The sequence below is a fragment of the Protopterus annectens genome, chromosome 16.part0, assembly GCF_019279795.1.
Source record: "Protopterus annectens isolate FY-2018-M chromosome 16.part0, PAN1.0, whole genome shotgun sequence".
Lineage (NCBI taxonomy): Eukaryota > Metazoa > Chordata > Ceratodontiformes > Protopteridae > Protopterus > Protopterus annectens.
This window is the reverse complement of record NC_056750.1, coordinates 62,075,611-62,101,654: the sequence shown is the minus strand read 5'-3', so window position 1 is coordinate 62,101,654 and position 26,044 is coordinate 62,075,611. Positions and strand designations below refer to the sequence as shown.

The following is a 26,044-nucleotide window of genomic DNA, read 5'->3' as shown; positions in this document are numbered from 1 at the left end:
GCGGTAGTTTCTGGGGTCTGTGGTGGCTCCCCCTTTGTGGAGTGGAATAACTGTTGCTGTGTGCCATTCAGTGGGCACATAGCCTGAGTTGAGACTATGATTGAACATGGTACTTAGGTGGGGTGCCAGTGCGTTCTGTAGTTCATGTAGAACACAGCCTGGGATGTCGTTGGGTCCCATGGATGCTGTGTTCTTGGCTTTGGATAGTGTGTTTTTTTACCTATGCAGCCATGATTACAGGAACTTTGCATTCTTCTGGTATAGAGATGGGCCCTTTAGGGGATGACAGAGGGGTAAAGTTAGCACCGAACCTATCTGCCAGGATGTTAGCAATATCCGTTGGTTCTGTATATTTAGTGCCATTGTGGTGTAACTCAGAGCAGATCAGACTGTTGCCATTGAGATTCTTGACATAGCTATAGAATGCTTTGTGGTTGTCTTTAGAGTCAGTGGTGATTTTGTTTTCACAACTAGCTTTGGAGGATTTTATGAGGGATCTCAGCTTCTTACTGAAGCTGACCAGGGAGTTTCTCCAATCATGGGATTTTACTCTTTTTTGCAACAGTTTCTTTCTTCTGTTGTAGAGTTTGTTTATAGCAGGGGACCACCAGATTGGCTTCCTTTTTTTGGAGGATAGCATCTTGGTTCTGTTAGGGATTGCATGATCCATGCACTCATGTAAGTGCTTATAAAGTGCATTTGTGTAGGATTCAGCAGTCATACCTCTATTGTCCGTCAGCATGGGTGTCGTGAAATTTGCTACTTCTGTCTTAAGAAGCATGAAGTTGGCTTTGGAGAAATTTTTTACTGTGGTTTCCTTAATGGGGGATGGGGGAGGGATGTGGATGTCTAAGGTGATTAGCTTATGGTCGGATCTGACCAACGAGGAATTGACCTCTGGTGTGGCGCACCGATTGCCCATGTTGGTAATAACCAGGTCTAGGATTTTGCTGCCCCTGGTGGGGGTGTGGATAAGTTGATCCATGGCATTGGAATTTATGAATTCCAGAAAACATTGAGCATAAGAGTTGGTACATGAGTAGTTTTCCCAGTTAATGGTAGGGTAGTTGAAATCACCCATTATTAGGGTGTTAGGTTGTACCCTAATATTTTCCAGTGTATTAAGAAATGAGGAGTGGGAATCCTGGGGCATGGTGGGGGATCTGTAGCAAGCTACAATTTGGATTGCGGTCTTGCCCAGAGTTAGTTGCACTTGGATAATCTCGGATACATTATGCTGAGCAACTAGCCTGGAGGTGTGGATATCCTTAATGAATATGGATATGCCTTTAGTGTTTTGGTCCAGGTTAGGTGGCCGAAAGGTGTGGTATGAATTACAGCCTGATAACGCAGGTAATATAGGGCGATAGTTCCCGGGGTCCATTGTGGCTCCACCTTTGTGGAGTGGGATAACTGTTGCTGTGTGTCACTCTATGGGTACGTAGCCTGTAGACAGGCTGAGTTTGAACAGTGTGTTTAGGTGAGGGGTTAGCTCATTTTGGAGTTCGTGTAAGACACAGCCTGGGACACCATCTTGTCCCATTGAAGCTGAGTTTTTGGCTTTGGATAGGGCTGTTTAAACCTGTGTCAGTAATTGCTGGGGCTCTACATTCTTCTGGTATGGTTATGGGCCCTTTAGGGGGTGAGAGGTGGGTGAAGTTTGCACTAAACCTGTCTGCCAGAATGTTGGCAATATCAGTTGGTTCAGTGTATTTTGTGCCATTCTCCACTAACTCAGAGCAGATCTGAGAGTTTCCACTTAGGTTCTTGACATAGCTAAAGAACACTTTGTGGTTATCTTTGGAGTCCTTGGCAATGTTTCTTTCGAAGCTAGCCTTGGATGATTTTATGAGGGATCATAGTTTCTTGCTAATACTGATCAGGGATGTCTTTCCTTTTTGCGATTTTACTCTATTCTGTACTAGTTTCCTCCTTCTGTTGTATAGCTTTATTATGGCAGGGGTCCACCAGACTGGTTTCCTTTTCTTGGAGGAGTGAGTCTAGGTTTTGCTTGGGATAGCATGATCCATGCATTCTTGCAGGTGCTCATAGAGTGCCTTTGTAAGGGATTCAGCAGCTTGGACAGCATTGTCCTTTAGCGTGGGGGCTGTGAACCTTTCCACCTCGGTCTTAAGTAATGTGAAGTTTGCCTTTGAAAAGTTTTTCAGGGTGGTTTCCTTGATTGGGGGTGGGGGCAGAATGTGGATATCCAGAATGATTAGTCTATGGTCTGATCTAACCAGCGAGGGGTTGACCTCTGGTGTAGAACACCGGTCTCCCATGTTGGTAATGACCAGGTCCAATATGTTGTCACCTCTGGTGGGGGTGTTGACCAGTTGATCCAGGGCATTCGAGCTTATAAATTCTAGGAAACATTGGGCAAGAGAGTTAGTACTTGAGTAGTTCTCCCAGTTAATGTTTGGGTAATTGAAATCACCCAATATTAGGGCGTTTGGTAGGACCTTCATATTTTCCAGTGTTTTCAGAAACATGGAATGGGGGTCCTGGGTCATGGTTGGTGATCTGTAGCAAGCTATAATTTGAATTGCAGTTTTGCCCATTGTTAGTTGCACATGGATGATCTCTGAGGCATTGTGCTGCACCATTAACCTGGAGGTGTGGGTATCCTTGATGAATATGGATACACCTCCGCCTTTTGTGTTTCGGTCCGGTTTCTGTGGCCGAAAAGTATGATATGAGTTATAGCCTGGTAGTGCTGGGGTGCTCTCTGGAGCCTTAAACCAAGTTTCTATTACTGCACAGATATCGATGTTCTTCATAGGAGTGCCTCAAATGCATGCATTTTGAGGTTTAGACTTCTGGCATTGAGTAGAATTACCCTTAGTTTTTGGTTACTTGTGCTATTTACAGTGGTGGGTTTGTCTTTTGAGCCTTGCCTAAAAAAGGCACTATGGGGGCGGCAAAAGCCTTGGCCAGTATTCGAAAGCCTAAGGGTGACAAGTGCAAGCCATTTCTTGTGAAGCAACGTGGCTTGTCGAGCATGTCATCCCAGGCGGACAGATACTGGATCCCCTTTGAATGACACCAGAAACGTAGCCAGTTGTTGAAACTGATCATTTTCTCTTTATACTGTGGCATCATTCTTGGTGAGGGCAGGATGCTACTCAGGGTCAGGGTCATACCGGCTTGGGCTATGTGATCAGAGAGCTCTTCCATGTCTCTTTTCATGTAGTCCAGGGAGGTATGTCTCAGGTCATTTACACCAACATGGACAATGACAGAGTCGTATTTGTACTTGTTCTGGAGTGACCTGAGTGCTTGTGTTATGTGGTGGATCTTGGTGCCCGACAGGCAGCTAACTGTAACCTTCTCCTTGTCCAGCCTAGTTAGTGGGACATCAGTGTGCCTGACTATAGAGTCGCCTATTACTAGTGTGTTGGATATGTTATTTTGCCTTAAGGGCTGTGATTGAGTGGCACATTGACTATGTGAAGTATGTGTTTCGTGGTTTGTGATGGAGTGTGGACTTTGCTTGGGTGTCTGCTTTGGATGTCTCTGTTGCTTTTGCAGATTTTTATTTAGAGCCTCCGAGTATGTTTTCGTGCATTTATGTGTGTTATTTGCCGGTGTTGGTTTAGTAGGTCTATGTGAGACTGGTGGTGTGTTGCAAGTGTTTCCGTTCTCCTCTTGACTGTCGGTTCCAGTCTTGGGTTGAGAGAGCTTTGCCTCCAGTTTGGCTGTATAATTGCATCTCTCGCATATATTAGTGTTTGGTGGTAGAAGGAGAGGGTTTTCTGTGTACATGAAGCAGTTGTAACATTGCCTCAAAATGCCCAGATTCACCAGTTGGACTGGAGAGTACACCTGAAACTGCCCTTTGGACATGACTGAATAGGTAAAGTGAGCTGTTTTACTGATTGGCTGGTAGAGAGCCTTGTCCTTCTGGATAGTATAGGGGGGGGTCTAGTGCTAGGGTTAATTAGTGCTTGCTATGAGTTTTGAGCAATTGCTGGGCTGTAAAATGAATGGTTTGAGTACTTAAGTTGAAAGTTTGTCTAGTTCCAAGGGAAAAATTGAAGAGTAGACTTCGTGGAGCTGGGAATAGTTTAACCCTAGCTAACCGGCATGCAAAACCCTGCAAATGCGTTTTTTATAACAGGGAAATGAAAGAGATAGAAATTAGCCCAAAATGGCCAATAAACTACTAACTTGTGGGCTGAAATCACTCCTCCAGGGACAGCTAGGCTTCTCAAAGCTCCCCTCTCTCACAGGTGAACAGAGAAATTACCTTCTATACAAGTAAGACATGGGCAACACAGAAATTTGTAACACAGCTCTGAATTCAGCAATAACCTGAAAACTGGACTATACTAGTTCAGAAAGGCGGGAAACAAGTATATATATATATATATATATATATATATATATATATATATATATATATTTTGTTTTTTTGTTTTTTTCAGAAAAGAAAGCAGATACAATAAAAAAAACACTTTAAATGCACAGAAATGGCTATCAAACTTTAGTGTGTAGCCTATAACAGTTAAACAGATTATTTAAACATAAAAATGACTTGGTTCAAGTGCAGGCAGCAAATAAGTACAATATGTAGCAGAAACAAGCTTTTTAAATAACAGAAACACTAAAAAATGGTGTTTTAGGCAGAATTAGTTAAAGACAGCAAGAAAATGCAGAAAAATGATACTTAATCACTCCAAATTCTCTCTTTTGTCTCTCTGCTGCTGTAGAACTCTGCAGGACACCTGACAGACATTTTGTGAGCTGAATACAAGCACAAAAAAAAACCACGCAAATGCATTTTTTATAGCAGGGAAATGAAAGAGATAGAAATTAGCCCAAAATGGCCAATAAACTACTAACTTCTGGGCTACAGCAAACAAGGAGCACACATTTCAGAAAGAAACAGATCAAATAAACAGGCACAATAAGCCTTTAACCAGAAATTCCCAATTCAGAAGGGCAGAATCTAGCCTCTCCTCCCACAAGAGTGCAGACTACAAACCTTCTTAATGTAAAATAACTGGCTTGAATCCCAAGTGCTTAAACCAGAACTAATGTGCTTTTAGAATAACAGACACTGAGCCTTCAATCAGCAATTTCCAACTTAGAAGGATGTAAGCTACCTGTCCTGCCACAACAATGCAGTCTACAAACTTTCTTAATGTAAAACACCTGGTCTGAAGCCCAAGTGCTTAAAAGGCTTAGAATAACAGTTATAATATAATCAGGCTACTACCAAGCAGTAATAAATGCAGCAGAATAAACACAATTGAGTACTTTTAAGAAGAAACAGAAGCAAAATAAGGTAATAAAGTGTGAAGAAACACAAGTACAGCAATTTTTTATATAACAATAGAAAACGAGCAAACTGATTTAAACAAATTTCCCAATTAACCAGTAAAAAAACTCAAAACTGAGCCCTATTCCAGCAGTCTTCAATCAGACAAGTTCTAACCACACACTCCTGCCACTAGGGTGCAGGGGAACCTTTTCCAAAAAAGATGGCCTGGATTAGTGCTCAAGTTATACAAACAAAGCTAGATTCAGCAGACCTGAATCTAGTCTATGCTACAGCAGACAAGGTGCACCAATATCAGAAAAAACAGTTCAGACAAGCAAGCGCAGTAAGCCTTTGGCCAGAAATTCCCAGCTCAGAAGGGCAGAAACTAGCCTCTCCTCCCACAAGAGTGCAGACCACAAACCTTCTTAATGTAAAATAACTGGCCTGCAGCCCAAGTGCTTAAACCAGAACTAATACATTTTTAGAATAACAGACACTGAGCCTTCAATCAGCAGTTCCCAACTTAGAAGGATGTAAGCTACCTCTCCTGCCACAACAGTGCAGATTACAAACCTTATTAATGTAAAACAACTCATCTGAAGCCCAAGTGTTTTAACCAAAAGATTTAGAATAACAGTTACAATTTAATCAGGCTACTTGTTTGTGTCTTTCGGCTTTTTCCTGGTTAGGGGTCGCCACAGCGGAACTCCGGTCCACTAATGATTGGCAGTAGATTTTTACGAGTTGACTTGCTGGGCCTAATGCACAACCTTCAATGAAGGAACGTCCATTCACGCATGTCGCCACACAGAAGACGTTCTAACTGAGAATCGAACGGGCAACGTCTAACTGTGAGGTGACAATGCTACCATCAGGCTACTACCAAGCAGTAATAAATGCAGCAGAATAAACACAACTGAGTACTTTTAAGAAGAGACAAAAGTAAAATAAGGTAATAAAGTAGGAAGAAACACAAATACAGTAAAAGCGGATAAAGTGCAAATTTGTTTTTCGTTATTTAACAATAGAAAACAAGCAAACTGATTTGAACAAATTACCCAATTAACCAGTAAAAAACCTCAGAACTGAGCCCTGTTACAGCAGTCTTCAATCAGACAAGTTCAGGGCCTAAGTGGGTATGCCTACTCAGATGTTCTCTCTGTATTAGGCAGGATGAGCTAATTAGACTAGACTAGGATAGAGCTGGGATAAAACCAATTACATTAATTAAAACCCTTAACCAATTAACATTTTCATAGCCTTTAAAATAGGTTTTTAAGGTATAAATCCGTTTAAGCCTGGTCGAACATCAGCTCTCAAACCAGCTATTCAGTGGGTTTCTTTAACCTCTGTGGCATTCTTTATATCACCACTTCTAGGTGCAGGAATGTAAATATCCAAAGCCATAAATTTAAAATCATGCTGTGGAAATTCATTAATGTGTTGAGTTACTGCACCTATTTGCACATTTCTCTGTATATCATCCATATGCTGTAAAATACGTCCCTTTAACATTCGTTTGGTTTTACCAACATAAAAAGAAGTGCACTCTGAACAGGTTGCTATATAAACTCACATTTTTAGTAGACCAGCATACATAGTGTGGACACTAATATATCCTTTTAGTAACAGGATGCTCAAACACATTATCAGTCTTAATATACCTGCATGCTTTACATATTTTACATGGATATGTACCTGGTTTGCCACTATATAATTTACCTAGGTTATTCTTATCACCAGGTCCTGGACTTTAAGTTACGATTTCTCTTGTAAATGAAGTTTGGCACATCACCTACTACATTTTTCAACCTGTCATCAATCAATAACATCTTCCAGTTATTTTGTATTATATTCTTTATATATTTAAAATCAGTACTAAAAGTAAAGGGTATCCTAACTTTACATATAATTCTCTGTCCCTTATTAATTGAATCTCCAGTATTCTTTGAATACCAAGGTCTATCTTTCCCATCTCTCATTGACTTAACCCTTTCTGATACTTCCCTAACTTCCCTACTAATCTAGCACCACTACTGCACCTCCTTTGTCTGCAGATTTTATAACAATACGTCTGTCAGCAATGCGAATATCCAATGCTTGCTTTTCTTGCAAATATAAATTAAAGTGTCCTGGTCTATACCTGGACATAAGCAGTGTATCAATTTCATGCTCACAAACTTTCAAAAATGTATCCGTCATTAATACACTGTGTCTGTTACTACACCTGGGTATGAACCCATGAAAGGAAGGCAGGCATTAACAGTTACTACACTGTGTGTTACTACACCTGGGTATAAATCCATGATGAAAAGGCAGGCATTAGGAGTTATTAACTGTGTCTGTTACTATACCTGGGTATGAACCAGTGAAGGAGAGGCAGGCATTAAGAGTTACTACACTGTGTCTGTTACTATACCTGGGTATGAACCAGTGAAGGAGAGGCAGGCATTAAGAGTTACTACACTGGGTCTATTACTAGACTTGGGTATGAACCCATTAATGGGAGGCAGGCATTAAGTATTACTACACTGTGTCTGTTACAACACCAAGGTATGAACACATGAAGGGAAAGCAGGCATTAAGAGTTACTACACTGTGTCTTTTACTACACCTGGGTATAAAACCATGAAGGGAAGGCAGGCATTAAGAGTTGCTACACTGTGTCTTTTTCTTGCCCTGGGTATGAACCCACAAAGGGTAGGTAGGCATTAAGGATTACTACACTGTGTCTGTTACTACACTTAGGCATGAACCCATGAAGGGAAGGCAAGCATTAACAGTTACTACATTGTGTCTCTTACTACATTATTCATATTATTAGATTTACAGCTCTGGAGATGGGTACTAACAGCTACCACCCTGTGCCCATCGGTGATTGCACACCTCCGAAGGGAAATCAGGCATTAACAGCAACCACACTGTGTCCATTAATATGCAGCTCTGATGGGAAGGCAAGCACTACTCAAGGCGGTAGGCTGACTTTACCACTACATTTTCATTCCTGAGGTTTTGCTGTGATACGATACAAATGGAGCAGATTTGCCAATTATTTATCTTTGTCATTCCTCTTGCATGTTTTGCAGGCCATCCTAAAACCTGAAGCTTAAATGCAAAAGATTATTTTTTATGAAATTTAAATGAAGAATGAAAGATACTAGTAAATAACTATGGAGAAAAAGATCCTTACTTTTACGATCTTACAGTTAGATGTGCTCATGAAGTGCAGGGCAACGTTTATGAATTCCGAGGAATTTTTATCCAGTTCCACAATAGTTATCGAATCATTCTTCATTTCATCCCATTCCAATGGGAGATCATCTAAAAACAAATAAATGCAAATATTTTGAGGACTTGTCTTTTATATAGATGTGACTATCTTCTCAATGCTGTGGTTAACATTTCCAGTGTAAGTAGTCTTTTCTGCACAAAGAAAAAAAGTTTCCACTAAATATCAGAGAGTGCCAAGATTTGCAAGCAAAGGCCAGGAGAACCGCAAAGCCAAATATATCTAAGAAGCCAGAAATGATCTGCAAATATCAGAAGGTACAATTTTGGTAAAGAGTGAGCCATCTGACACATACAAAGCATACAAAGCACTCAAGGAAAAAAGCCTTAATTGCCTTTAAATTACCACATTCAGCCAGCACAATTGCAGTCACTTTCCTGCAAATAGACCAGAATTCTTTTTATAGACAATTGTTTCTTTTTTTATGGAACTGCCAATTCATTATCTGCAGAATGTTCTGTGATTATGTAGTATTCTAGTAAAAAGCTAGAATTTCATGCACAACTAGAGTGAAAACACTTGGTCACTACTCAACTACTAGTTAAAAACAACATCCTCTCATACAGCTAGGTGCATGGATTTCATCACCCACCCATCAATGTGTGTTATGTCTGAACAATTGCTCCTTTCACCTTCAGTACATTTTTCTTGCCATGTTAACATACTTACCCCGTCTATAATCACATCATGCCAAGTCCGCACACGTTTGCCTGTGAGTATGCTCTGCCTTGTACACACATGGCCACCCTTGCTCATTTGTTGCCATATTACATATATCTTCCTTCCCCTACATCACTTTTTGCCAAGCCCACCACACATACCAAATCCCCCTTTTGGTTTCTGGTGGCTAGAATGCATCTTGCACTTACCATCAGGAAATGTAGTGTGTCAGTAGTCCATCCTTCCCTCATGCCTCCTAATCCACAGTCCATGATCACAGTAAATATTGTGCCTCTATTGAGCAGTGCTAAATGAAGAGAGTAAATTAGCATTGCATACGCTCATACTGTACATGCACTCCATATGGAATTTTCTCTACTATGTATATAACAAGTGAAGTTCTTCAGTAAAAGGGGAGGTAGGGAGACCTGATATTCTGCCACACAAACAGTCTGTAGAATGACTGCAGTCTCTAAAATACTGGGTGCAGAACAATGTATCAGTGCTATGCACTGCTGTCCATCCCTACCACTACATGTTGCTGTCCATCCTTACCGCTACAAACTGCTGTCCATCCCTACCACTGCACATTACTCTCCAGCCCTATGGCTGCACATTGCTGTCCATCCCTACCAATGCACACTGCTGTCCATCTCTACCAATGCACATTGCTCTCCATCCCTACCACTGCACATTGTTGTCCACCCCTACCAATGCACATTGCTCTCCATCCCTACCACTGCACATTGCTGTCCATTCCTACAGCTCCACACTGTGGTTCATCCCTACAGCTACGCATTTCTATCCATCCCTACAGCTGTGCAATGCTGTCCATCTCTACAGCTGTGCATTGCTGTCCATCCCTACTACTGCATATTGCTGTCCATCCCTACTGCTGCACATAGCTGTCCATCCCTACCACTGCACATTGCTGTCCATCCCTACAGCTGCACACTGCTGTCCATCCCTACAGCTACGCATTGCTATCCATCCCTACAGCTGCGCATTGCTGTCCTTCTCTACAGCTGTGCATTGCTGTCCATCCCTACCACTGCACATTGCTGTCCATCCCTACCACTGCACATTGCTGTCCAACCCTACCAATACACATTGCTCCCCACCCTACCACTGTATATTGTTGTCCACCCCTACAGTTGCACATTGCTGTCCAACTCTATAGCTGCACATTGCTGTCCATCCCTACCACTGCACATTGTTGTCCACCCCTACCAATGCACATTGCTCTCCATCCCTACCACTGCACATTGCTGTCCATTCCTACAGCTCCACACTGTGGTTCATCCCTACAGCTACGCATTGCTATCCATCCCTACAGCTGTACAATGCTGTCCATCTCTACAGCTGTGCATTGCTGTCCATCCCTACCACTGCATATTGCTGTCCATCCCTACTGCTGCACATAGCTGTCCATCCCTACCACTGCACATAGCTGTCCATCCCTACAGCTGCACACTGCTGTCCATCCCTACAGCTACGCATTGCTATCCATCCCTACAGTTGCGCATTGCTGTCCTTCTCTACAGCTGTGCATTGCTGTCCATCCCTACCACTGCACATTGCTGTCCATCCCTACCACTGCACATTGCTGTCCAACCCTACCAATACACATTGCTCCCCACCCTACCACTGCACATTGTTGTCCACCCCTACAGTTGCACATTGCTGTCCAACTCTACAGCTGCACATTGCTGTCCATCCCTACCACTGCACAATGCTGTTCATTCCTACAGCTGCACATTGCTGTCCATCTCTACTGCTGTGCATTGTTATCCATCCCTACAGCTGCGTGTTGCTGTCCATCTGTACTGCTGTGCATTGCTGTCCATCCCTACCATTGCATACTGATAATTCTAATGAGCTCAGCCTGCACTGCTTGTCACTTTCTGCCTTAAATGAATTAGTTCAATAAAACCCTTTGTTCCTAAAGATTATGAAAATCTAAGTCATTATATTGAAATCCAGACTATAAAACAGCTACTTACAGGACACAGGTATGTGAACATCAGCTCAAAATACGTAGCTTCACATGAGTGAATAATGGATGCCCCAGGCAGAAGTTTTGTTTATGAAGTCCTACAAGAATTCCTTTTATACTTGTCTTTGTCTTTTCAAATGGACCTTAGTACCATTAAATTATGCTGTTAATACTTATCAGGATCAACTTAGAAAAGAAATGCACCAGGATTCAGAAAGGCTTAGCAGGATGTGAATGCCTCAGCGCATAAGGTTTCTGCATCATACAAAGTATTTCAAATTCAAAGACCTCTCTATTTCTGAAGTTCTCCCCTCATGGAGTCTCAGTCTACAGAGTGGTTTCATGGGTGAAGCTGCATGCTAATATGGCAGTCCAGGTGTGTGGCTAATGTTAAGTAGCCATGTGTTATTCCAAGAAATGTCTGCAGTTCCTGATTTTCACAGCCAAATGATTCACAGAATTGCTCAGCCATGTAAAACTGTATTCTTGAAGGAAAAGAGTGACAGCTGTAACATAACGGCAGCCATCCATTCAGTAATCTGGGAGTACTTGCAATGCAGCAATGACATGCAGCAGGAGTCTTGTTACTGTGTACGTATGCATGGACATGTGTGCATGTCTGCAGGGGCATGGATGAGACTTTATGAATCTTTCTGTGTGTGTGTGTGTGTGTGTGTGTGTGTGTGTGTGTGTGTGTGTGTGTGTGTGTGTGTGTGTGTGTGTGTGTGTGTCTGTGTGTGTGTGTGTGTGTGTGTGTGTGTGTGTGTGTGTGTGTGTGTGTGTGTGTGTGTGTGTGTGTGTATCTGTGTGTGTGCACATGTGTGTGTGTGTGTGTGTGTGTGTGTGTGTGTGTGTATGCGTGTGTGTGTTTATGTGTATGTATGTGTCTGTGTGTCTATGTGTGTGTTTGTGTGTGAGTCTCTATGAGAGTGTCAGTGTGTGTGTGTGTGTGTGTGTGTGTGTGTGTGTACGTGTGTGTTTGTACATGTGTGTGTGTGTGTGTGTGTGTGTGTGTATGTGTGTGGTGTGTGTATGTGTGTGCCTATGTGTATGTCTGTGCGTGTCTGTGTGTCTGTATATGTATGCATGTGTGTATGTGTATGTGTATGTGTGTGTGTGTGTGTGTGTGTGTGTGTGTGTGTGTGTCTGCGTGCGCATACATGTGTGTGCGTGTGTGTGTGTCTGTGTGCGCATGCATCTGTGCATGTGTGAGTGTGTGTGCATGAGTGTGTGTGCGTGTGTGTGTGTGTGTGTGTGTGTGTGTGTGTGTCCGTGTTTGTGTGTGTGCATGTGCATGTGTGTATATGACATGTGTGTGTGTGTGTATGTGTCTGTGTGTGGCTGTATGTGCATGTATGTGTGTATATGTGTGTGTGGATGTGTGTGTCTGCACGTGTGTGCATGTGCATGTAAGCGTGTGCATGTGTATGTGTGTCTACATGTGCGTGTGTGTGTGTGTGTGTGTGTGTGTGTGTGTGTGTGTGTGTGTGTGTGTGTGTGTGTGTGTGTGTGTGTGTGTGTGTGTGTGTGTGTGTGTGTGTGTGTTTACACATCTAGGGGAGTGTCTTTCATAACATTATGCATCATGGGTCACTATGGACAATACGAGCATGGTCAGGTTTGACTGTGCTAAGTTTAATTCAGTGATATGGCCATGAGCTATTAATAACATCTTTCTTACTGTGGGCGTATTAGACTCTGAATAACTCTTTCTCACAATAACACTTTCTGACCAACCTACACTGTGCAATTAGCATAAGCAGTGAAGTTTTACTTTTAATAATAGCCATACAGTTTGGTATACTGAGTCACATCAAATGGCAGATGGTCCTCTAACAGGTATGTAAGATGTTCCTCTAACAGGAAGCCATATGGCCATTAATAATCTAGACGTGCACATGGCTCAGATACAAGCTGAACTCTCCTCAGCAAGGATGTTGTGTGGCAATTATTACTGCAAAAGTACAAAAGGCTTGACTGGAACTGATACTCTGAGATTAGGGGAGGGGGTGTGGAGTGACAGCCCTTACCAGACCTGAAGGTAACAATACTTAAGTATGAGGTTCAGGGGGGAATATGAATAAAGCTCTTTGAATGGTAGTCTGATAGTTTTCCATCCAAACACAATAGTCATAATTTTATACAGGCAAAATATCTGATATGGTGCTTTTCACCTGAGCAAAACAAATGTTATTGAATAACACTGCATATATATCTGTCTAAAAAATCACTTCTAAAAAGTGTTGGAAGGGATTGAAAATGTTCTGTTTAATCTGAAGTAACTATTCTTACTTGATACTGTCTTCCAGAAAATATAATAAGCCATGAAATGGTAGAATTAAACTTGACTTTTTAATTTCACCAAATCTTTTGGGTTTTTACTACCATGACAGGAATGGACTCCATTCCTAAGTCAAAGTATGATTAAAGTTCATTAAATTAGTATTGTTTCAATTTTTGATGTCAGCCAAAAGTGCGCTTTGCAGCACCCACAATGTGACCAGTAATGACTTCTTCTGCAATTTATATGGAGTTACATGTATCGGTAACGTATCTAAATACGATTGTAGATTCTTTTTTATAAGACCCAGTTGCCCCTACTACTATTGGAACTATCCGGGTATCTTTCTTCCACATTGCTTTTGTTTCTGCTTGCAAATCCTGATATTTTATGACTTTTTTTCTCTCTGTATCCAAGACACTTAGTCACTGGGTGTAGCAATTTCAATGATCAATGCTACTTTTGTCTTCTTTTCATGGACCACTATATAAGGTTTTCTCGCATCTGTCTTTTGAACTGTTGGTAATGGGTAATTCCATCTGATGTAGACTTCATCATTTTCTATGATGCTTTGTGGCTCATGTTTCCAGTGTTTTTCAGTTACTTCAATACTATAATGTTTGCACAATCCCAGTGCAACAGTCTTGCCACATTATTATGCCTTTCGGTATACAGTCCTTCTGCCATTAGTATGTCACAACCAGCAACAAGGTGTTCAACTGTTTCCAATTCTGTTTTACAAAACCTGCATTTGTCTGTTTCTCCCATATGTTCAATGGGCTTTGTAAACCAGTGTGTACATGGTCCACTATCTTGGGTCACCAATATTAACCTTTCATCTTTTGGTTTGAATTCGCCTCTCCTTAACCATTCCTGCATTCAATCCTGATTTGCCTTCTCATCTGATTCTTCACCTTACATTCTTTCTTTTGTTTTTTGGCACATTCAGTTGCTGCCTGATTTTTATCACCTTCTGATTTGATTTCCATTCCCACTTGATGCCAATATGCTTGTGCAAGACTAAGCAGGAAAGTCATCTTACATTTATTCTCCTCATGTTTCAAAACTTTCACTATATTTAGGTCTTGTGAGGTCAACAGATGTGTGTGCAATCCCACCACTGTAGATCTATACATGCACTCAATTTCAAGGAGGCCCATATCTCCTTCAGAAAGGGGAATATATAACCTTAGTATGCACGGGGTTTTTATAAATCATTTGATGAGCATGAAACATCTTTGTTGTTTTCCTGTCTAATCTATTCAACACCTATTGGGGCCAGTCAATCACTCCAAAATTGACAGGAGGAGCAAATTGGTTTATGACTTGAACTTTTTTCCTACATGTCAACTCCGTTTTCAGGATTAATTTAAGTCTTCTAAAATATTCCTTACTGAGTTTTATTCAGATTTGTTCATGTTTTATTGTTGATTCTTCATCATTACCCAAATATTTATATAATCCCTCTTGCTCAAGTTCTTTTATATCACATTCTTGTCCCAAACTGATGTTTTCTTGGTGTTGCAGCTTTCCTGCTTTAAAGGTTGCTTTTGCACATTTTTCAAGACCAAAGGACATTCTAACATCATCTGAAAAAGTTTTGACTACTTGCAGTTGTGCTTTCAGTTCCTCATCTGATAAGCTATACAGTTGTAAATCATCGACAAAGAGAAGATGAGAAGTCTTTACACTTTGTTGCTTTCTGGTAACCAAATTATAGCCATGACCTAATCTGTTAAGCAGACAGCTTAATGGGTTAAGGGCAAGGCAAAAAATCAGCGGTGAAAAGAGGGTCACCCTGGAATATCCCCTTTTGGATTATTATTCCTGAAATAATAATTTGTTCTTAATCATGGCTTAACTACAAAGTAGTTTGCCACTGTTACATGGTTGCTGTGATGTAGTTTATCAGTGTAGGGTGTATCTCATACATTTTTAGGCACTCTTTTATCTATGAATATGGAATGTTGCCAAAAGCTTTTATGTCGTCTATCCATGCCATACGTAGATTCTTCCCCTTTTTTACAGCTCTCCACTATGACCTTTGTTCCATATGACTTTCTTTTATTACCTTTTTGTTCTCTTGCCATAATTGAGTTTTCTTCTAAATGAGTATAAACTCTGTTGCCATCAATTCCGCTGTACAGTTTATATGTTGTCAGAAGGCAAGTTATTGATCTATAATTTTTAGGGTAGCTTGTAGGTTCACTCTTAAGCAGGTGCATTGTTCTTCCTGTTGTTAGCCAGGTTGGTGTCTGTTTGGGGTGTGCATATAAATAGTTCTTACTCATGGATAAATCTTTGTGCAAGGATGTTAAAACTTTTAGCCAGAAGTTAGGTACTGCATCTGGGCCTGGAATTTTCCAATTAGTGGCTTTTCTTAACTTTGTTTCAGTCTCTCTGGCCGTTACTTCATCCCGTTTCATATCCTGTACCTTTGAACTTCTTATTCTTTTACTTCTATTTATATAGAATCTTTGTTATGCTCCATGGGTTCTTGTCAGTACTGGTGCAAACCTCTTTAGCAAGCTGTGGGATCTTGTATTATTTCCTTATGTGCCTCTTGTAGCATCTGCTAACTCACTGGGCCACTCTGGAAATCAGTAAATAGAAGAGGATGTGAAAAGTTACAGCTGAGATTTATACCCTTAATAAAACAAATTAAGTCACCGCTTTAAAATAAAAACAGGGATCATAAGTAAAGAATTTATAGAAACACTGTAATGTTTTCAAGTGTGAATACTAAAAAGAATGAGTAATCCATTTGACACCTCATATTAAAACAGGCAGCTATTTCTCACACACCATTTAAAACCGAAGAAAAAGGTTGCTGCTAATAAAATGTAAAGTAAGTCACGGCATGCTAATGCATATACTCACACAAAGAACATTTTAGGGTACTGCTACTGTACCTAAAAGAAAATACAAGACAACAGAGGCCTGGCTGCATCATTTAATGGGGACACATGAACTGCACAAGTCTGTTAGTCACCTTCTTGTCTGGGTTGTACCTGAAAAGGGTCTTTGGACAAGTGTATTTACCCAGTTATAAATAAATGGCTGCAAAACATAGTAATGTTAGCATGACAGTCCCCATCAGGCCACTTTGAGGTATGATGTTTGCTAATAATAATGGATAATTGCCAAAGGTATATTTTCCAGGTCTAAAGAGGTAATAATTCCCTTATATTCATCATTGATCAGATCAATTATTGAGTAAAATACTCCTTTTGGATATCTGTCTAAACATACAAAACAACTAGAAAGACTAAAGATTCCAATTTAAAAAGATCACAAGCCTATAGTCTCCCAGCATCAGGGAAGGCTGGAAGCTCTATCTATTTATTTAGTGTCTTATAGTCTTTTGAGAGGAGGCCGCTGTCCTGCTTACCATACAATTAGAGACCTGGTTGCCCTGCACCTCCTATATTTCTGCAAATACAATGACACCACCAAAAAATCATTAACCTACATCATGTCCAGCAGAAAAGCTGGACTGGAGCTTTTCTCCTCGGGCCTCCACTGAAAATGGACATGTATCCAGTTGGATTAGCCCGGTCAACAAATGTAAAATAAATAAAATAAAAATAAAAAAGGCTTCTGGAACAAGTTTCTCCTGCTCCCCCCATGCCTGCAGAATAAACTTCTCCTCACTGTTCATAGGTTCACAGAAGGTTACTAGGCTAAAGGCCCTAGAGCCCTTACAAGCCTAGCCATGTTATTCTGAGTTGCCCCAAATGTTGGTGATTAGGCAAGTGAAGTTCGCAGAGGTAAGTATGCATGGTAGTTAGTACCAACTTCCTCTGCCCAGGAGAGACATGGGCACCACCCCAGGAGTGAATTTGTGGTCACTCATCTATTGATCTAGGTTCTGTTTGAAGAGGATCAAGGAGGGGCTCTGTTTCACATGAACTGGAAGCTTGTTCCAGAGAAAAGGCAATTTCTGGGAGATGTATCTATCTCTCCAATATGCCCTGTTCATGTCAGAAGTTATGTTAAGATCCCTGGATCAAGTGAACTTCATGCAGTTTGATTTACAAACGTGTACCATTTCCATCAAAGCTGGGTCAGAGATTACCCTGTAAGCTAAGCACAGGTCACCCCTTAGGAGACAGAATACAGTGGCAGGGCTTTCATTCTTTCCACGGAAGACTTGTTATGTTTACCCTGTAATTTCTTGGTGAGAAACCTCTGTTGTCCCTCTAATTGTTGCTGATGTCTGGTGAGGTGCATACAAAAGGGAGTATTGTACTCAATTATTGGTCTGATGAGGACCAAATATACTGGAATTATAACATCCTTAGATCTAGATGCAATATGTTTACTTATAAGATGTGCCACAAAGAAGAATTTCCTTACTACTGTGGTTATATGATGGTCAAAGTTCAGACTGCTATCAACCTGAGTACCCAGATCACATACCGCTGGGTCCACTCTTAGGAGGATGCTGTCTATAATGTATTTAGTAGGGCTGTCAGCTTTCCAAAGGGAATACTAATGCATTTTTTTTGCATTTAGCTTTAATACATGGCTTTAGCACCAATCATTTGTCTGCATTAACCTTGCCTGCAGTATATTAACATTGCTGGGGGACTCAATGATTGCTTCCAATTTGAAATCATCAGTGAACGTGGTCAGTCACAGGCCCTCCAAGTTTGCCTGGACTTCTGAGAAATAAATTCCAAGTATTAAAGTGCACAGTACAGAGCCCTATGGTATGCCACTGGTGACTGGTTTTTTGCTAGAGGTGAAGCCACAAAGTTTGACAGTATGTGTCTTGTTGGTGAGACAGTTTTCTACCTATCTGGTAATGTAGGCACTAATTCCCAATTGGGAGAGTTTATCTAGAATACTTGAGTGGGGGATTGTGTCAAATGCTTGGCTAGGTCAAGAAAGGTGATATTCACTGTATTTCCTCATCCAGGGCCTCTTTGACTTTCTCAAAGAAGTCAGCCATGTTTAACAGATATGATCTACCTTTAACAAAGCTGAACTGAGTTGGGTCCAGAGTCTGGAGATTACCTATGTCCTTGTTAATAAGGTCCACAATGATTCTTTCCATGGCCTTGAAAATGAGGCTAGTCAAGCTTATGGGCCTGTAATTCTCAGAGTCAGATGATGGTCCTCCTTTGTGCAGACAGATTACTGTTGTTGTCCTCCATTCTGCCGGGACACAGCCAATTCACAGGCTGTGGTTAAACAGGGATCCAAGTGGGTCTGCTAGGTCATGTTTTAAGTTGTTTAAAAGACAAACTGGGATGTTGTCTGGTCCCATTGATGCCATGTTTTTGACCTTAGACAGTGCCGAGATGACCTGCTTTCTTGACATACTAGGCTGAGGAATGGTGCATGTATACTTTGGGGGATGACTGGAAGGGATGGGGGTGAAGTTTGCTGCAAATCTGTCAGCTAGCAGGTTGGCTATTACCTCTAGTTGAGTATGGGTGGTGCCATCCACAACCAGTTCAGCACATAGCTGGTTATTCCCTTTAAAATTTCGGACGTAGTTAAAGATTGCCTTGTGATTATCCTTAGCTAGGGAGGCTATTTTTACTTTGGAATTAGCTTTGAAGGACTTGTGAAGATCTCAAATTTGTTTGTTTAAGCTAGGGAGGGATTTCTTCCTCTACAGAGCCAGTTCCCTCTTATTCTTGGACATGAGTTTCCTTCTCTTGTTGTATATCCTGTTTATACTAGGGATCAACCAATGTGACTTGTTTTTTTCTGCAAGACTTGTTTTTATTCCTGTCAGGTATGGTCAGGAAGAGACGATTCTATACAACTGCTTAAGTGGTTATATGGGGCATTGGTACACACCTCTGCATATGAGTCTGTGTTATCTGCATTCGAGTGGGCTTTGAAACTTCTGATACCATCAGTTAGTACGAGTGTGTCTCACTGCCTTGCTTTTAAATTACTTAGATAACTGTGTAGACTTCCTGGATAAAGGATGTTCAGCCTGAGGGAGGGTACTGTCAAGGTATAAATGGTCACGTGACTCAGTGACTGTGGAATATCTATGAATCAGTAAATCTACAAACTGCAAAATATCATCCAGTTAGTATGAATTACCATTGAGTACATACATGAGTTCTATCACACTGGACAATGACAAATAAGGATTAATTAACACAGCTAGGCCAATGAGCTGGACCCTACCAACAATAAACATGTTTCACTTTTTTCAGGAGCCATCAGTACAATGTAAATGGAAAATGTAGCTATGCTCTGAAACAGTTTATATAAAAAAACAATACCACATGCAGAGGTACTGAATAAGGTTCAAAGAGCAAAAAGGTCACATAGCAGATGCATAGAGAAGTCGGCTAGATAGACCCTTCACCACTTGCCCAACAAAGTAATTCAAACTATCTGCAATGATTAAGGCATCCAGAAAGTTATACAAATTGCACCCAAGGACCTGAAAAGGATCCGGCACACTGATGCTTTAATGCAGAGTGACAGCTGTGATTTTATTAATGCAGTCAGCTTATTCAGCCAGATCTAACTAAAGAATGTGTTCACCCTTTACCGACCTCGTGAATTACCACATACGTGGCAGTACACTAAACACCGAAAGTGTGATAAGAGACTTAGGGACACAGGTGGACAGTGGTCTCACCTTCGATAACCACATCACCACAACAGTCAGGAAATCCTTCTATGTGGCACACCTCATCACTAAGGGCTTTTCATCCAGGAAAAAAGGAGGTAATTGTCCCACTGTACTCATCCCTCATTAGACCCATTATAGAATACAACACCCCATTTGGTATGTACCTCTCAAGACATCTGCAACAACTGGAAAGGCTGCAGAAATACCTCACTAAAAGAATCACAGGTCTAAAGCAGATGGCCTATGCTGACTGCCTTAAAAAACTCCAGCTATACTCCGTCGCATATAGTCTACTCCGAGGCGATCTCTCCTTAACATACAAGGCCATGTCAAACCCAGAGCTGTTGGACATGCTACACTTAAAGAAATCCCAATCCCTCAGAGCCACACGCTCCAGGGATCTAAATCTTGTCATCACAATAAACAAAACATGCTGGAGGGATAGGTTCCTGACCTAGAGACTCCCCAGACTCTGGAATAGACTGCAGGTGAATGGTTTGGTTAAGAGCCACACTGGATACCACCTTAGGCACCTGTTCAGGTAAAATATAATGAAAGTCTCCACTGCCATGAGAGCCTGTAGTTTTGAAACCCTTCTAGCTGAAGTGACTGCCAAAAGAAAAGCTGTCTTCCAAGAAAGAAATTTTATATCCACAGTAGCTGCTGGTTCAAAAGGAGGTAGGATGAGTTTTTTCAGCACAAAATTGAGGTCCTATGCTGGAGTTGGCGCTCTCCTGGGAGGACTTAAATTTTTGGCCCCTCTGAGATACTGTTTTAGCAGTGGATGAGAAAAGAGAGGAGGCTCTGTGTTGTAATGAGCCGAGATGGCAGAGGCATGGATTTTTATTGAAGAAAAAGATAGGCCCTTGTCAAGCATCTCAGTTAAGTATTGTAAAATCTGAGGAATATTGGGCTTTGTTGTGTCTATTCCCTGTGCTTGGTTCCAAGCACAGAATCTCTTCCATTTATCAGCATAAGATTTTCTAGTACTAGGCCTTCTGACTTCCAAAATGACATCCATCACAGGTTTACTGAGAGGTGTGTATTGAATAGTTGATTAGCCATGCTGCAAGATTCAGAGTTTGGAGATGAGTGTGCAGAATTTGATAGTTCTGCTGAGACAGTAGGTGAGATGTCTGAGGCAGGTACCATGAAGGAAGGTGTGACATATTCCTTAGAAGTGGATACCAGTGTTGGCGAGGCCAGTCCAGAGCAATTAAAATAATTTTTGTTTTTTCCTGTCTGACTTTTAATAAGACCTTTGAGAGTAGAGGCAGAGGGGGGAAGGCATAGACTGACAGGTTTTTCCAGCTGAAGGATAGAGCATCCACTTTCCATGCTTTTTTGTGATGAGTTCTTGTGCAGAATTAGTCCAGCTGATAGTTTTGGGGAGAGGCAAATAGATCTATGTCTGGGCTTCCCCGTTTTTGTGTTAACATGTTGAAGATTTGTGGATCCAGTTTCCATTCGTGCGGGTCCATAAGATTTCTGCTTAAGTCGTCTGCCAGAGTATTTTGCTTTCCTGGCAGAAATTGAGCTTGAAGATGTATTTGGTAAGTCAACGCTGTGTTCTACAAGGCCATGGCTAGTCTGCAAAGGGGATAGGAATGGGTACCCCCCTGCTTATTTATGTACATAACTGTCTTTATCAGTAGTTGTCCTGGATGAAGTAAGTCCTTGAAGGCTGTCAGAGCATTCTGAACAGCTAGCATTTCTTTTTGGTTGATATGCAGATGCATTTGGTTTGGGCTCCATTTGCCCTGAATGCATCTCCTTGCCAGGTGGGCCCCCCAAGCATAGTCTGATGCGTCTGTAGCCAGGGTTTGGGTGGCAGGGGGTAGAGTGAATGACAGTCCCTTGTTTTGGTGACATGTCACTGCCCACCAAAGAAACTCCTGTTGTAGACAGGGAATGAGAGGGATCATTGTTTCCAGGCTGTGACAATGTTGACTCCATAAGCTTTTAGGTACCATTGAAGTTTCCTCATATGCAGTCTCGCATATGGAATTAGTAGAATGCAGGATGCCATGAACCCCAAAGCCTGCAGAATGTGTCTTGCAGATAACTGAGTTTTTGTTGCAATTTGTTTGAAGTATGCTGTGTCAATTGCAGTTGTTTGTCTGGCATGAGGAAAGCCATCTGGGCAGTTGTATTCAAGCTTGCACACAGGAATGTAATTATTTGAGAGGGTACCAGTTGTGATTTCTTTTCATTTATGGTGTACCCTAAGAATGCTAGAAGCCTTTTTACAAATGCCAGATGATGAAGAAGAGTATCCTTGTCCTCTGTCTGAATGAGACAATCATCCAGATAAGGCTACATTTGAATGTTTCTTTGTCTGCAGAATGCAATTACTGGTGCCAGGCACTTTGTAAAGACCCTGGACACAGTAGATAAGCCAAAGGGCAGTGCAGAGAATTGGTAATGCAAAAAGCCTGCTTTGAAGTGGAGGTATCTCCTGCAAGATTCCCTTATAGGGATATGCAGGCATGCCTCTTTTAAGTCTAGAGTTACTAACCAAGCATTCTTGCCTAGCATAGGCAGTAGCTGTTTTAAAGTCAGCATTTTGAATTTTGGAATGTCCAGGAACGTGTTCAGAATCGATAAGTTCAGTACTGGACGCCATGACTTGTCTTCTCTGGGTACCAGGAAAAGTCTTGAATAAAATCCTTGCCCTTTTTCCTTTTCTGGTACCGGTTGAATAACCCCCATATCCGTGAGGGACATGACTTGTTTCTGGGCCTCTGCCCACTGGTTTTGTGGCAGATTCAGCCATCCGTTTGAATTAGCAAAGTATGGAAATTAAATCTGTACCCCTGGGATACTATGTTTAATACCCACTTGTCCTGGGTAATTAACTGCCAATTTTGAGCATGAAGTGCTAGTTTTCCCCCCAAGGGGGCTGCCAAAAGATAAGTGCTTGGAGATGGTATAGGAAAGTCATTGAGACTGCTTACTGTAGGGTTGTGCTTTGTTACCTCCAGATTTGGAGGTGGAGGCACCCCATTGCTTTGATCTGTATGATCCCTGTGATTGATATCTGGAGCCTTTTGAGCACCTGGGTTTGCCCTGAGTGGCTCTGTTGGACACAGAAAAGGACCAATTTTTAGTAGGCCAGTGCCTACGGAACCTGGGTGGCTGCATTTGCAAAAAATCTTTTACCGTTTGCATTGATTTAGCTTTGTCTTCCATTTTCTTTAAAACCTCTTCTACTTTATTACCAAACAGAGTATCATGCTGCAAAGGGGCATCCAACAATTTAGCTTTAACATGATCAGGCAGATTTTGCTCCTTGAGCCAGGCATGCCTTCTTATCACAGATCCAGTAATGGCGGCCCTACAAGAGGCCTCCAAGGAATCAAAACCACATTGCAAAGTATGCTTTCCAACCTGCTCTGCTGAATGCAATAAATCCTGTAACTCTTTATTTTCCACACAATCAGAAATCAACATCATTTTCTGTTTCAGTAAGCCCATAAAATGCTGTTGATATTTAAGCATATGAAACTGGCAGTTTAAAGCCCTGATTGCCAAGGTTGCAGACGTATAAACCTTCTTACAACATCTATACAGCGTCCTGGAATCTCTATCAGAAGGGGTAGGATTTTTGGCTGTAGAAGCCTTAACACCCTTGGGACCCTGAGAAAAAGTCTCAGGATCAGCAGCAGGAGTTTTGAAAAGAAATTTGTGGGAGTCAGGAACCCTGTAATATCTGTCTGGCTTACTAGGAGCCGGAGGCAAGGAGCCATGCTTGATTCTGAGAACACATCATCCACAATATCTAATACAGGGCATATTGCCAAAGGCCTATGTTGAGGAAGAAGAAGGAAATCCCTAAGCCTCATTTTTGGCTCTGAAATCCTGACTCTCCCAAAGAAAATGTTCCCTTAAAGTATGCAAAGTCTCTCTAAAAGAGTAATCCTCAGGAGGAGATGCAGATGGGATGGATTCCTCTGCATCAGAATCCTCATAAGGTGGAATAGAAAATTCCTGATCAGAAGAAAAATCAGAAGAAATGGAAACCTGATCTGAAGATTCATACTCAGTGCCTTGCCTAGGTCTCTTAGCAGGGGGGGTGAGAACCCCTGATCAAGGTAATTAAATCCTCAGCCATTTTGATCATTTGTTTTTTAGGCATAGGGGCCTGAGCACGTGGCTCATGCATCAGTTTTTAGACACAGAAGTTGCTTTTGACCTTGTTTTTGTTGATGGTGTTGGTTTAATATAAAAATGTTATGGCCCGAAAACACCCTCAGAAGCTGGTGCCTGCTCAGCGGCTCTGGACCCATCCATGGGATTGACATACGCGGGTTCAATACTTTGCGAATCTCGCAACATTCTGGACTACAAATGGGTCTTGGTAGAGGCCTGCGACTCAAAAGTAGCAGGTATCAGGGCCTGCGAAAGCACCTCACTGAGTACCGGCAACTGGCTTAGGAGAAGCTTTGTCGTCAGTTTTGGACCTCGACGGTCTGTCTCTGTCTTTTTCCTTGCATTTTTTTTGTGAACTCTGGTAGTCGGACTGCTAACCGACAACATTTCAGGGTAGTTAAATCTTGAACCAAAATATTTAGAAGCAAAAATATGCTGACGCTTAACAGTGCGTTGGTTAAATTTAGCACAAAACCGACAGCAAGGCACGTTGTGGTCAGGGCCTAGGCGAGGAATACAGTGCAAACGAAAATCCTTATGAGTTATTTGCTTCCCACAAGTAATGCAATTATTAACTTTTACTGACATCGGTAAGGAGCAAGAAAAAGTTTCCCCAACGGGGTACTTAGCTTTAGTTTGAAGACTTCGGTTCTGAAACTCAAAAATGAAAATTTCAGGAGTCGGTCGACCGGCACTTGCGAACTGCTTCTGCTTCAGGTACCGTGCGGCAAAAAAGACTGATTAAAATGACGTCGGCTGCATGTTTTATACCCCTAACAACCTGACATCATGGAAGAGGAGACAGCAACCGACGCAGAACCTAAGACTTTGTTATTCAGGCCGACTGAGGGCAACCTGCCAGCAGATTACCCAAATGTAAAGACTGCAACAGTGAAACACGAAGAACATCCTGCTGCTAGAAAATCATATATGGCTAAGCAGGAAAATATTTTCTAGCTGGTGCCATTCCAAAAACCAGAATCATTTTAGGACTCAGACTCTTATCATTCTTCAATATTTCTGAGTTATTATCCTCTGGGCTTTCAACCTTGATATAAAGAGAGAGGAACATAAGAACATATTTAACATGAACGAGGAAGAAGACTACAATATCTTGAAGTATGCATAGTACACAAATTAACAACAATAACCCAAAAGAACAATATATACAGTGCAAAAAAAAACAACAGTGTCAGTAATTATAAGACTAAATATTAACAGCCCTCCTCAAACAAAGATAGAGAGTGAAGTTTACTGAAATAGGTTCTCTTCTTAGGTCCATTTATGATGAACTTCTGAGCAGAGATATATTTAATGGCCATGTCTTTGATCCTCTGGGCTTTCTTATTTTTCTGTCAAGATTCATCTATCAGCCATTTCTACTTGTCTGCCCCAGGATGACCCTTTTCTACTTTACCTCTGGTGAAACAGTTCTTAAAAGAGGTTCTCTATATTGTCCACCTAGTAGACAGATGGCATTTGCTTGGGATCTTAATTATGTCGTAGAAAAATTTATACTGTCTGCATTTGAACTGGCTTATCTTGGAAAATAAGATACAAAAATCAGGCTCTTACCTTGTGCACCTTAGGTCTGCTCTTAAGATAAGCTGCTATGCTAAGATAAGAGGGACATGTGTGTGTATCAAGACTCGGTGTTTATTCATACCTTATAAGTTGGGACATATGTATGTATCAAGACTCGGTGTTTATTCATACCTTATAAGTTGGAGGATACAGCCTATAGCTCTGAGTAAGGTTCCAGAAGAAAATTTATATAAAGAAAG

At 41.4% G+C, this 26,044-nt stretch overlaps 1 protein-coding gene across 1 annotated transcript in view; it reads right to left on the bottom strand.

The window, feature by feature from the left end:
• LOC122790510 (protein mono-ADP-ribosyltransferase PARP14-like) overlaps positions 1 to 26,044 on the bottom strand; it is an 897,392-nt gene that overhangs the window by 126,061 nt on the left and 745,287 nt on the right. The window contains exon 13 of the mRNA XM_044058061.1: positions 8,457 to 8,587. Coding sequence (XP_043913996.1) covers positions 8,457 to 8,587 — 131 coding nt within the window. The remainder of the gene's footprint in view (positions 1 to 8,456; positions 8,588 to 26,044) is intronic.